Source organism: Muntiacus reevesi, chromosome 2, assembly GCF_963930625.1.
Source record: "Muntiacus reevesi chromosome 2, mMunRee1.1, whole genome shotgun sequence".
NCBI classification, from domain to species: Eukaryota; Metazoa; Chordata; class Mammalia; order Artiodactyla; family Cervidae; genus Muntiacus; species Muntiacus reevesi.
This window is the reverse complement of record NC_089250.1, coordinates 16,447,465-16,461,029: the sequence shown is the minus strand read 5'-3', so window position 1 is coordinate 16,461,029 and position 13,565 is coordinate 16,447,465. Positions and strand designations below refer to the sequence as shown.

General features: G+C 35.6%; 1 protein-coding gene across 1 annotated transcript in view; it reads left to right on the top strand.

Moving 5' to 3' along the window:
- The window catches only part of UPF2 (UPF2 regulator of nonsense mediated mRNA decay), a 90,310-nt gene that overhangs the window by 30,464 nt on the left and 46,281 nt on the right, over positions 1–13,565 (top strand). Inside the window, exon 9 of the mRNA XM_065920980.1 lies at positions 6,967–7,075. Coding sequence (XP_065777052.1) covers positions 6,967–7,075 — 109 coding nt within the window. The remainder of the gene's footprint in view (positions 1–6,966; positions 7,076–13,565) is intronic.

Genomic DNA, 13,565 nt, shown 5'->3' with positions numbered 1-13,565 from the left:
TCCGACCCCATGGACTGCAGCCTACCAGGCTCCTCTGTCCATGGGATTTTCCAGGCAAGAGTACTGGAGTGGGGTGCCACTGCCTTCTCCGCTCCCCTGTCCTAAGAAACCACTAATCTACTTTCAGTTTCTATGGATTTATGTATTCTAGGTATTTCTTATAAGTGAAATCATAAAATATGTGGCCTTTTGCACCTCACTTCTTTGGCTTAGAATGATGTCTTCATGGTTCATCCATGTCATAGCATGTATTAAAAGTTCCTCTCTTTTAAGACTGAATAGTATTTCATTGTAGAGCTCTACCACATTTTGTTTACCCATTTGTCAGTTGATGGACGTTTAAGCAGTTTTCACTTTTTAGCTATTACGAGTGTGTTGTTGTGACTCTATACAAGTTTTTGTGTGAACATACATTTTCAGTTCTCTTGGGTATATATCTGTGAGTGGACTTGTTGTGTTATGGGGTAAATATGTTTATTATTTTTTTTTAATTAATGTATGTTTAATATTTTTAGAAACTGCTGAACTGTTTGTCACAGTGGCTGCACCATTTTACATTCCCAGTAGCAATGTATGAATGTTCCAGCTTCTCCATATCCTCACCAATGCTTTTAGCTGTCTTAATGTGAAGTGGAATGTATCTCATTGTGGTTTTGTTTGCATTTCCCTAATGGCTAATGATTGTGAGCATTTTTCATGTGCTTATTGGCCATTTGTCTGTCTTCTCTGGAAAGCTGTTCAAATCCTTTGACTCCTTTTAAATTGTATTATTTGTCTTTTTATTGTACGAGTTCTTTGTGTATTTTTTGTACACATCCCTTATGGGATATAATTTGTAGATGGTTTCTTTCATTCTTTGAGTTGTCTTTCACTTTCTTAGTATCATTTGAAGGACAAAAGTTTTAAAAATGGATTTATTCCATCTTTACAGTTCTTCAAGTTCTGATCTGAAGCACTGATTTAATTTTCAGTTGTATTCTTCCTTCATTAAATAAATAGTAGTTAAAAATTTTTTTGAAAAGGTTGGACTGTACCTCTTAGCCTATTAATTTGAAGGAATCCACTGAAATGAAATCTATAGAAATCCCCTTAATTATATATTTCTATATCATTCTATAATTAATTTGTAGCATAACTTCACACATTTAATTGAAATTTCACAAAAAGTGCTAATATCTTGTTTTAAAATTTTATTAAAGTGTAGTTGATTTACAGTGTTAATTTCTGCTCTGCAGCAAAGTGACTCAGTCATATATATTCCTTTTCATATTCTTTGCCATTTTGGTTTATCAGAGAATATTGAATATCCCTGTGCTGTTCAGTAGGACCTTGTTGTTTATCCATCCCTTATATACTAGTCTGCATCTGCTAATCTCAAGTTCCCAATCCTTCCCTCCCCTATCTGACCTTGCCTTTGGCAACCACAGGTCTATTCTCTGTGTCTATGAGTCTGTTTCATTTCCTTAGATATATCTGTTTGTGTTGTATTTTAGATTCTGCATATGATATCATATGGTATTTCTGTTTTTCCTGCCTTACTTAGTGTAATGATCTCTAGGTCCACCCATGTTGCTGCAAATGGCATTGTTTCACTTTTTTTGTGACTGAATAGTATTCCATTATACTACCTTATTTATCCACTCACCTGTTGATGGGCAGTTAGGTTGTTTCCATGTCTTGGCTATTATTAATAGTGCTGCTGTGTGAAATAGGGGTGCAGTATCTTTTTAAATTATAGTTTTGTCTGGGTATATGCCCAGCAGTGGGATTGCTGAACCATATGGCATAAAGTGTTTACATCTTAAGTATTATGTGTGTATCCACACGTAGATCAAGGTAGAGAACACTCCTAGTCCCCTCCCAAGGCTTCCTCACCTAAGTGAACTTTCAGGTATGAGGTCAGCCAGAATCAGGGAATGTTCCTAAGCATCTCTTAGTTCTTCATTCTGAAAATTGATGAACGTGGTATTGGTATTGACTTTGAAGACCTGTGGATTTTACCATGTTTTAGAAGATGGGTGGATGTTCAGAGTCTCTTTACGTTATAAAGACAGAATACTCTTCAACAGTGAAGTGCTTCACTTAAATCTTAGCTTTTCCTGATCCAGCTTTTAGGAGCATTTGCTGGAATTTGGGGGAGAGAGTTTCTAATTGAAGCTTCCCTTGCTAAAAATGAGAAACTGAGTTTTGGGACATCTCTTAGCACTGTACCACTTGATGGCACTGTTGCATGAGGAACATGAATGTTGTGGGAAAAGTTACCGGGGCATTTGCTTGTCTGTTTCAGAGTAAATGATCTCTTTTTTTTTGTTTGTTTTGTCCCTTTTGAATCATCATCTGCTTTAGTGTTTCCTATGAAGAAAAACCTTTGTATTCTTCAAATAAGCAGTAACAGTGTTCTTTCACATTAATTTTTTCCAGGCATTTTTGAGCACAGAAATATAATAGCTTTCAGCAGTTAAATTCTTTAGATTTAGAGAGAAAACAGCTAAAAAGCTGATAGATTATGAGGTTAAAAACCTTTAAGATTTCCCTGCCCACCTCCCCCCTAATCCCCCACCAGTCAGGAACAAAACCGTGTAATTCTGCTTTCTTGTTTTTACTTGTAGTTAATGACTAGATGTTTACTTACTTGATGATCATTAACTGCTTGTAGGATACTTAAATGTGTGATTTGGGAGACCTTGAAAGTATAAGCAAGATTTTATTATTGTTTAAATTAAGAAAGAAACATTCTTTTAAAATTGTTCACTCGTTAACTGTTAGTAAAAGTAATTATCACTCAGAAAATTATAAAATTCAGTTTTTTAGTTTATTTTCTAGTTCACTTTCAGGAAAGTTAAATAAAATATGTTTGGCTTAAAATTTAATGCAGGAAATTTGCTTTTTATATTGATTAAAGTGTCTTATAACATTTATGTGATTGGTACAGCATTTAGCACTCCATTTCCTTTGAGCTTGCATTTGTAGGAAAGTGAAAGAGCAGGAAGGTTTTACTTAAATAGTTATGAATGTTGAAAAATATGTAATTTCTTACATTATGTACAACATAAGGGATCTTATTTTGTGAAATAATGAACGTTCACAGAACTTGAAGGTTTAAATGGGGCAAGATGACTTTTAGTATCAACTGTCCATTTAATTGTAAAAAGTATAGGGGTAGAAGAGGAACTAGGGACTTCTTGGTTCGAGGATATGGTGAATTTGCTAGGAGTAGAGGATTCTGAGAAAATGGACTCTCTAACTTTCAAAAGAAACAAAAACTTGGGTTACTGACTACTTGGAAGGTATAATTAAAAGAGTTAAGATCTTCTAGGGTTTCCTTAAACTAATTTTTAAGTTCCTGTTGAAGCTGAAAGCATTGACCTATGTTAGTAGTTTAATGATGTGAGTCTCCATGTATAGCAAAGGCTGCTTTACTTTCTAAATATATATATGTATATGATTTTATTTATATTTTTGGTTGTGCTGGGTCTTTGTTGCTGTGTGGACTCTTTGTAGTTAGGATAGCGAGGGGTGCTCTCTAGTTGTGGTGTGCAGGCGTCTCCTTGCCGTGGCTTGTCTTATTGCAGAGCATTGGCTTGAGTGCACATGGAGTTCAGTAGCTGCAGCTCCTGGGCTCTAGAGCACAGGCTCTGTTGCTCCATGGGATGTGGGATCTTCCTGGACCAGGGATCGAAACTTTGTCTCCTGCATTGGCAGGCAGATTCTTTACCACTGAGCCACCAGGGAAGCCCAGGCTGCTTTTCTTTAAAATGGATGGGTCTACCCATCTTTCTGTTAGAATTGGAAAAAAGCTTTGAAGTAGATTGAACTAACTGGAAGAAGAAAATAATGAAGCAAAGTATAGATGACTTGCCCAGGAGAAGAAGGAAAAAGGAGATGACATATTTCAGTTAGGTTTTTGATGCTGCATGTTATAATCTCAAATTTTATTGAAAAATACATTGAAAAAGATTTTGTAAACTCAGAAGCTAGTTCTTAAAAAAAAGAGAACCATTTAGCAAATATAAAAAAAGTAAAAACTTTAAGAATAAGCCAGCTAATATGCTAGAAATATTTGAGTTATGTCTCTGCTCAATTGTTTTTGCCAGATTATAGGAAAGAAAAACTCGTCATTTCATAATATGGAAAAATAGGCAGAATCTTACCAACAACAAAAAAAGCATAGACATCAAAAGTATGGGTCAGTCTCACTTTTAAGTGTCGATACAAAAATTCTTAAGTAGAACTAACAAATTATATTTACTAGTATATTAAAAATAAAAATTCACCATGATCAAAGATAATTAATCTTAGGAATGAAAAGATGCTTTAAATAGGAAACTTATTAATATATATAACAGCAGGGACAGTAAACTATGATTACCCCACTAAGTGCATAAAAGATATTTGATAAGCTCTTGTTTTATAAAATATAAAACTTGATCAATTTAATATTATTCTTAAAGAAATAGAATGGTATTTTCTTAATATGTTGTAGAATATTTTAGAATAAGAGGTAACAGTATTTATCTAAGAAGTATCTGTCGAGCACTTATTCTACATACTGTTTTGAGTGCTGACAAAACTGTTTCCTGTGGAGCTTACATTCTAGTGGGGAAGGGTGACAGACACAAACATAACAAGTAAGTAAATAATGTATGTTGGAAAGTGATAAATTTTATTTTTAAAAAAACAGTGTGGGATAAGGAGATGGGAGTGGGATGGATTTGCAGTTTCAGTGGCATATTCAAAACGGGTCTCATGGAGGAGGTGTCATTGGAACTAAGACTTGACCTTTGTGAGGGAGTAAGTGGCAGAGATATTTGGGGAAAGTAGACTCCAGCTGCTGAGAACAGCCAGTACTGAGGCTCTGAGGATTAGTGGGGGCCTGATGAGACTGGAGAGAAAAGTAGGAGATGAGGTCAGGTCAATTCTTGAGATCACGGAGGTACTGTTTGGGAGAATTAGAACCTGAGCCTTTCAACTCCCAGTGCATAACTCTTTGTTATCCCATGACCTCAATTTTTGAATCTTAATTTTTCTGACCTGCAGTGTGGCAGTTGGGAGGGGTAGAATTTGGGCACAGATTTAAAGCCCTATATTTGTAATTGATCATGAACTGAAGGGAAAAAAAGTATTTGTTACTAAAGTGAATATGAAAAAACCAACATTGTAACTAAAATATAATAGCAATATATTAAAATGTAATATTCTAACTGAAATTTGAATATTTAGAAAGTAAATTTGATATTAGTATGAATCTATCTATTATGCTTGAAAATTAAGTCTGCAGTAGCCGTAGGCTTTTTTTGGGGGGGGGGGTACTAGCACATGTTAAGAGAATTATTACAAATTTTTGAGAGTGTTTTACAGGATACCTCAGTTCTTTACAGAGTGGATTGTGCTTTTCATTTCTTTAAAGAAGGATGAAGTGAAGTGAATGTCGCTCAGTTGTAGCTGACTCTTTGCGACCCATCCATGGAATTCTCCAGGCCAAAATACTGGAGTGGGTAGCCTTTCCCTTCTCCAGGGGATCTTCCCAACCCAGGGATTGAACCCAGCTCTCCCACGTTGCAGGCAGATTCTTTATCAGCTGAGCCACAGGGGAAGCCCTAAAGAAGGATAGAATGCATTTAAAATATGTTGAAGTACTTCTATGGAGCCACCATATTCTTGACTTCTCAGCATCTGTAGCCTTGTTTCTGAAGTGGTGATTATGGTCATTAGGATCCAAGAATAATAATGGATATCAGATGCCTAGGACAGGGCCTGGCACGTTTGTAAGGAAAAAAAAATGATAATTTAAAAAATTGTGATGGTCAAAGAGGAATATGAAGTGTTTGAGGCTCTGAGGCATGAATTTGAGTACTTCCCTCCCCTTGACTCCACCTTTCAAGTTTATCTCCATTCTTCCTTCCTCACCATGTCCCTTCTCTCAGCTAAGGCTTATATCGATCCGCACTGGGAGTTTTGCAGATCTAATTTAAGTCTTTCATGGTAGGCAGAGTTTTCTCTGATGATAAACCATTTTCATGGTTCTGTAGTATAATGATATATTCAGAGATGTGTAAGACTTGTAGAATTATTTCTGTCTGTTCTAAATGGCTTTGTGTTGTAGTTTTTGAGCTTTTGTTTTGAATTTCTCTAGTTTTTGCTTCCTTCCTGACTGTTAGCTCCCATTATTGGCTGCTTTTATTTTTTCCTCATGACTTCTCATTTTCAGAGTCTGATCTGCTGAGTGTTGGTTGACCCCTTGGATAATCGGGTTTTATAAAAAATATGTGGCAGGAATTGAAAATAAATTTTTAGTTTGTGTGTTGATTCTGATTGGCAACCTGGAGTGCTGAATCCTGGAGTTGTATCCAAATTTGGTGAGAAGGTGCTCTGATGATGAAAGGGGGTGGCAGCAATGCATATTTGCAGTGATTGTCTAGAGAAAGGGTAGGTTGGCCCCATGTGAGAGTCCAAGTGGGCTTTATAATGGGTAAAATAAATTAGTGTATGGATTTTGTGCTATTTTTTTGACTTACTCTTTTGGTTATTGGTTAACCTTTTTACTTTACTTTGAGGCTTCTAAATAACTTCTCCGTGGATAAATGAAGGAAATGATTAAAAAGGATTGTTTTGTTCTATTTAAGTTATCTTTATGTTACCTTCCCAATAATTGTGTGATTAAAACTTTAAGCCATGTTTTCTTTGCTATTTCATATTTTATCAGAATTGTATACTTGATGAAATTTGCAGATGTGCAATAATTGCACTGAATGGAAAATACCAGATGATTACTAAACTTTCACAAGGCAAATTGAATTGAATTTCCAAATACTTCATTATAATGGCAATAAATGGGCATGTCTGTATGATTACTAGTTTTTATAATCTTTTAATGTGTGACTGTATCTGAGAAAGTTTAAATTATTTTAAAATGAGTTATTTCTGGTGTGCTTGTCCTTTTACACATATCACATATAACTTTTGCAGGTTGGATTTGCTACCATTTTATGCAAGATTGGTTGCTACATTGCATCCCTGCATGTCTGATGTAGCAGAGGATCTTTGTTCCATGCTGAGGGGGGATTTCAGATTTCATGTATGTATTTAAGCATTTATTTTGAAATATATATATATATATATATACACACACTTATGAGTGAGGATTCTTTAGTTTAAGAATATGATTAGTTTATTGGTAAGCACATTTTGAAATCTGATAGTGGTATAACAGTTCAGAATGTATGGACTTCTAAATTTTTAAAATGTGAATCTATTCAACAACACTTGAATTTTGTAAATGCTATTACAGTTTGGAGTTGAGTGGCTGCTGCTACCTTATTTTCCCATTGTAGGTCCTGTACTCTGCTTTCGTAAAGTAAAACCATTCTCCAAAGTCAAGAGAGCCAGCAAGCCTCCTTGGGGTCACCAGAAGAAACATAGGGTTGGCCGTGATTCAGGGCACAGTGTCAGTAGGATGCCTGTTTAGGTGTTGGGGTCCTGTGTTTGGGGCACATGAAGTTTTGATCTCAGTGAATGCGGTCATAGACCATGTTTTTATTGATTCTTGCCTTAAAAATCTTTACCTTAAAGATTCTTAATAGAGTGTCTGTGAGTGGTTCTCCCAAACCCATGTTACCCCATCATCTTGGCTTGAAAGAAGTAAAGTGATACCTTAGGAGTGACAAAGTGAACATTGGTAGAATTTGAAAAGACCTAAAATGCAAGTGTTCATGTATGCCAGTGGAAAAATTGTTTGTAAAATTTAGCTTTATATATCAAGTTGCTTGGAATATACATAAATGTTTGCTGAGCTCAATATGTACTTTATTATACTCGCTCTAGCCATGTCAGTAGTAGGACTGAGCACCAGAATAGAAATAGTTCTTGAGCTCAGGAGTCTCATGATATAATTAGGAAGATAAGGCATAAATACAAAAGCAAGAGTGAAATAAAAAATTAAACCCTAAGTGTATATTGATGTTATAAGGAAATACATGCTTAATTGCCAAATGAATTGTTGGCAAGTCAGTACCTTGAGTGTAGAGGAGGCAAATTCTCTGTGGAGGTGGGTGGTCTCTGAAGGCTTCTTGCCATAGGTGTTAATCGTTAGTATGAGATTTGTGGGTGAATTTTTCTGCACCAGCTTTTCTGCTGAACTGTGTTTCAGACATTTGTAGATATTACTACACAGGGACAAGTTTCTGTGTCTAGAAAAGTTTGGAAACACTGAGATCAAGAAAGTCAGACCATTTTGCTTTTGCTTTATGGTAAGAATTCTCAATGTTTTAATAGGATAATGAGGACTATGAACCTCCTGGAAGGGGCTGACTATACACTCGAAGGACACATTTTGGTACATGCTACTAGTTTAGGGGCAGATGGGCCTGAAGGCATATAGTTGATATCCCCTCAGGCAGATACAGACAAGACAGTGTTTTACTAGCAGACAGTATGACAATATTGTATGAGTTACATGCACATACCCCTCTACCAAAGCTACAGTCAAACAAAATATAAGTTGCTGGACCACACATGATTAGTGCTTTTGGTGAGAAACCTAAAATTATGGAAATTCTGTTTTTGTGTACTTCTGTCCCATCTTTGAAAATTGGGGTGAGAGTTGAGGGGATTGGCATTTTTGTTGCTGTTGTAAGGTTTCATTACAACAAGGAGGGTATCAGGATTCCAGAGAGTATTTGGGAGCTGCTGCTCTCAGGGGAGAGGAGAAAGGTCACTTGGTGTCAGCCATCACCTCTGCTTCTTCTTGATTCAGGCTTTCCCACTGTCAGATCTGCAGACTTGCCCTTGACCTTTTATCAGGCAGTAAATGTGCTCAGCCCTGTGCTATCTTTAAAATGAGGTATAAACAAGAATTTTTACGCACCTGCAGCCTTCCCCATCCTCTTTCATTTCCTTCTTACTCGAGTGCTGTAGAGTATACTTGTGTCTCACACTTCTGACAGTTGCTCTTTGTTTTCCATCATAGTGCCCTGGCAGAAACCTTCACTGCTCTCCTAAGCACCTCATCCTAGTTGATGTCCCTGAAGATTCTGACTCTCACTGTGACTCCACAATGACCAAGTTACTTAATTGCTCTACACCTCGGTTTCCTTTTATTAAATGAGATATTTGTATCTTTTAAAATAGGATTGTTCTCAGTGATTAAATGAGATAATGCATACAAAGCTCATCACACAGTGCCCGGACACAGATGTCCTTATAATAATAATGACCCCTTTTGTGTACCACACTCTCCTGTTTTTCACTTCTGACTACTTTCCTCAGTATGCCCTTGCTCTTTTTTCCAGCTGAGTTTATGTGGAGGTATTCTTCCTTCACACTCCTTTTTAACAGAATGCAGTTTCCCTGGGGTTTGGTTGGTATTGATTTCCCAGAAGCCTCACGTACCTGTCTCTTACCAGAGCCTCTCTCCTGGTGCTTAATAAGTTGTCATGTACTTTTAGCTAAATAGGCCCATAAGACAAACTCATTTTCTTTTAAAAAATATCTTTATCTTTCCCTTCCTCATGCAAACTTCTGTATTCTTTCTGTAAATTTGCAATATAGTTTATATAATCACCAAGGGAAATAGCTTTACTTTTGCTCCTCTGACATTCAGGAACCTGTGTTTGCCAAATTCTGTTTATAATACCTTCTAAAACTCGTCCTTAGGCTAGTATCTCTCCTTCAGTCCTAGTGCCACTATTTTTCACTTTCTGTAGCTTGAATTAGGAGAATAGCTGTATAACCAGGTTCCCCATCTCTGCCTTCTCTCTAGCTGTAACATATTGTCACAATCTGATCCTATTTGCTCCTTGCCTAAGAACCTCACCTGAGAAAAAATGCTGGTTGGCAAAACTATATAAAATCTTATCTGGTAGTCAAAGAAATTCTAGTTAAGACAACAGGTTTGTTAATTTGACTGACTTCTTAGTGAAGGTAATAGAAATGAGAAACCATTCACATATACTTAAAATTGGAATTTGGAGAAAGGAATTTGACAGTATGTTTCAAGATCATTGGAGGTATTCATACAGTAGACAACTCTGAGAATCTTCTAAGCAAATGATCCTGAGTACCCCAAAAGCTTTATTCACATCATGAATTGTAATAGGGGAAAAAAGGAAAATAATCTAGAAGTCCAACAATGGATTAATCAGAAAATGGTTGTATAATCACAATGCCAAAATGATATAGAGCCATTGAAAGTCTTATTTACCAAAAAGTTTTCAAATCATATATAAAGTACTTTTAGGGGAGAAAAAGCAAGCTCTAAAGTCTTAAATATAATAAATTTACAATTATGTTAAAATGCTTAGAAAGTAAACAATAGAAAAAAGTATATATCAGTATGTTAGCAGTGGCTGTTAGATAGTGAACTTACGAGAAATTCTTTTCCTTTCTAGTTTTCTGTGTTCACATTTTTAGCAAGGGCTGCTTCTTTAATAATGGAGAAGACAACTTTTACTTAAATATAGATTAATCACCCTCACTGTTCAACATTTTTGAAATCTGGTTTTTTAACTTTTTTGATCAAACCTCTCTGTTGGTAAAATAAGTTGACCACATATCCCAGTATAGGCATATTTATTTATAAGTTATATACATTTTTAATTCTACCAGATATTTTATGTATATCATAAAACATACAAAGGTAACTTTAAAGTATGAGATAAAAAACAAAAACATAAGTAGAAGTTTTATCCCCCCCACCCCAGTATATCAAGCATCTTATCCTCCCTACTTTGGCGATCTGTAGTCCTTAGAATAATATAAATTAAGTTTCTTTGAAGGCAGATTTATTTATTTATAAACCCAATGCCTACTTAGTGTTTAGTGTATAGTTGATTTTCCAAAATATTAGTTGAATGATTGAATGTTTGTGTAAAACAAATGAGCTAATTATGGAGGGCATACAATATGATATTTGGGTGAAGTTATTGAGGGACCAGTTGGGGGCAAAGAGTTCTTCCTTTGGGGAAATAATGAATGATAGGCCTTGGAAGTTCTTTCTTTTGTATGTTGACATCGCTGAAGAGATTTTAACTCATTATATGAATTTAGTTATTCAGTTAATCTCGGTTTTAGCTGTCACTAATACATGAGTTGTAAGTAGCATTTTTGCTGAATTTGATTATATAAATAAAATCTTTTAAGACATTATTGAACTAAAACTATATAGAAAATTTTACATTCATCTGTATTTACTTTTGCAGAAGTGTTTGACATACCTTTTGATCATAAAGAATCAACAAATGAGATTAGAAAATATTAAATGAGGAATCAGAATAAGTTAGTCTTTTTTATCGGTCAGTCTTTTGAAAAACCTTCAGTTTTTTTTTTTTTTTTTTTTTTCATTTGAAAATGAGGAGTGAGATGATTCATACCTCATTTTAAAAGTCTATAATCTTGTCATTTTAGTTAGATTGTACCACCTTAACCTCAATAATATGTAAGAATAATTGTGAATGATACACTGTGTTACTTGTTTTAGAAACTGTGATGCTCGGTAATACTTAAAATTGTATGATCCTTACGAATTTGAGTCAGTTCTAGTGAGGTGGATGTACCCAGAGCCTGCTATACAGAGTGAAGTAAGTCAGAAAGCGAAAAACAAATATCATATATTAATGATATATGTGGAATCTAGAAAAATGGTACTGATGAACCTATTTGTAGGGCATCAATAGAGATGCAGATGTAGAGAAAAGATTTGTAGATCCAGCAGGGGAAGGAGAAGGTGGGACGAACAGAGAGTGGCATTGAAGCAAACACATTACCATATGTGAGATGATAGCCCGTGGGAGTTTGCCGTATGACCGCAGGGAGCTCAACCCGGTGCTGTGACCCCCTAGAGGGGTGGCACGGGGTGCGAGGGAGGCTCAGGAGGGAGGGGACATGCATGTACCCATGGCGGGATTCACGTTGATGGATGGCAGAAACCAGCCTAACATTGTAAAGCAATTATACTCCAATTAAAAACAAATAGTTAAAAAAATTATGTGAGCCTCACAGCACAGAGCTTGTACATCTAGAATCTCCCAAGGAGCTTTGTGAAAGCATATGTATGTGTTTCCCAGCTTTCTCCCTTTAAAGATTCAGCTTCAGTATATCATTTTTGAAATGCTGCTTTTTACTTTTTCTGCTTCTATATTTCCTTAATTGTAAAAGAAACACATGCTCAGACTGGATGTTTTAGAAAATACAAAAACACATAAAGAAGAAAGTAGGAGGCAATCTCATAATTTCATCACTTAAACCTTGTTAATATTTTAGTTTAGTTTTTTTGTTTTTTACTTTTTTGCTTCTGTAGTTTTTCATGGATGAATTTATATTTAGTACAATTTTTCATTTTTTATTTCTCAAAAGCATTTTACTGTATCATTTAAAACACTTTGCAAGCATCATTTGTATCATCTTTTTCCTGGACATTAGTTGCTTAGTATTAGGTGAAGTGTAGTTATCATCATTGCCGCCCACCATCATCATCCTTGTTTTTATCCTTATTTTTCCAAGTGAGTGAGTAGGTTCAGGGCGCTTTATATGCATTGTCCAGGATAATATACCCCCACCCTCACCCCTAAATGGCACAGAATGACTACATGAGCTCAAATGTTGTGAACTGCACATCTTAATTCTTTCATGGCACTGCAATACATGTGTAAACATTAAGCATTTTCATTAATTTGTTCAGTCAGTGAACATTGATTTTGTGCCCATGTATTAGTGATGCATGTACAAATGTGGATATAACTCATAGTGACTAGTATTTATTGAACTCTTTATGGTCCCAGTCACTACACTATTGATTGTCGTTTATATGTATCAGTTCACTTAATACCCACAACCCTGTATGATACAGGTTACTTTGATTAGTTCCATTTTACAGATGAGAAAATTAAGGCATAATGCTTGCTACAGAAAGTTGGTCCTTAAAAGAAAGATGATGAATTCCATTTAAGTGTAAATTGTCTATGTAGAAGATTAATACTTATGTAAAAGATTGTCACTCATTGTCCAGGTGTGGGTGAGGTTAGAACACACACACACACACACACACACACACACACACACACAGACACACACACACAGAGACACACACACACACAGACACACACACACAGACACACACACACACACAGACACACTCTCTCTCTCTCTCTCTCTCTCTCTCTCTCTCTCTGTCTTAACCACTGGACCACCAGGGAAATCCTGGTTAAGACTTAATTTCGAACCCCAGCACATGCTTGAGCAGTTAAATTCTCAAATGTGACTTAGGAGACTGGGATTTTGGTACTGACCCTTGATCAAGTCATTTGACAGCTTTGTGTTCTTCTGTTGTTGTTTTAACTATTAAATCAGATTTATACAGATTTTACTCCTTTTTCAAGAGTGTTGTTGTGTGGAACAAATAGGAAGTATTCTGAAAAATAAAGACAGTAAACTCTTTCAAAGAACTGCCATGTTATTGTTATTGTTCAAAGAAAAGTCTTCCATACTGTAGGTTTGGTTTTCTGATGAAAATATAATTCTGAGGTTAAATCCATGTACAGTTATCTTGATGTGTCTGTTCACATTGTACTGTT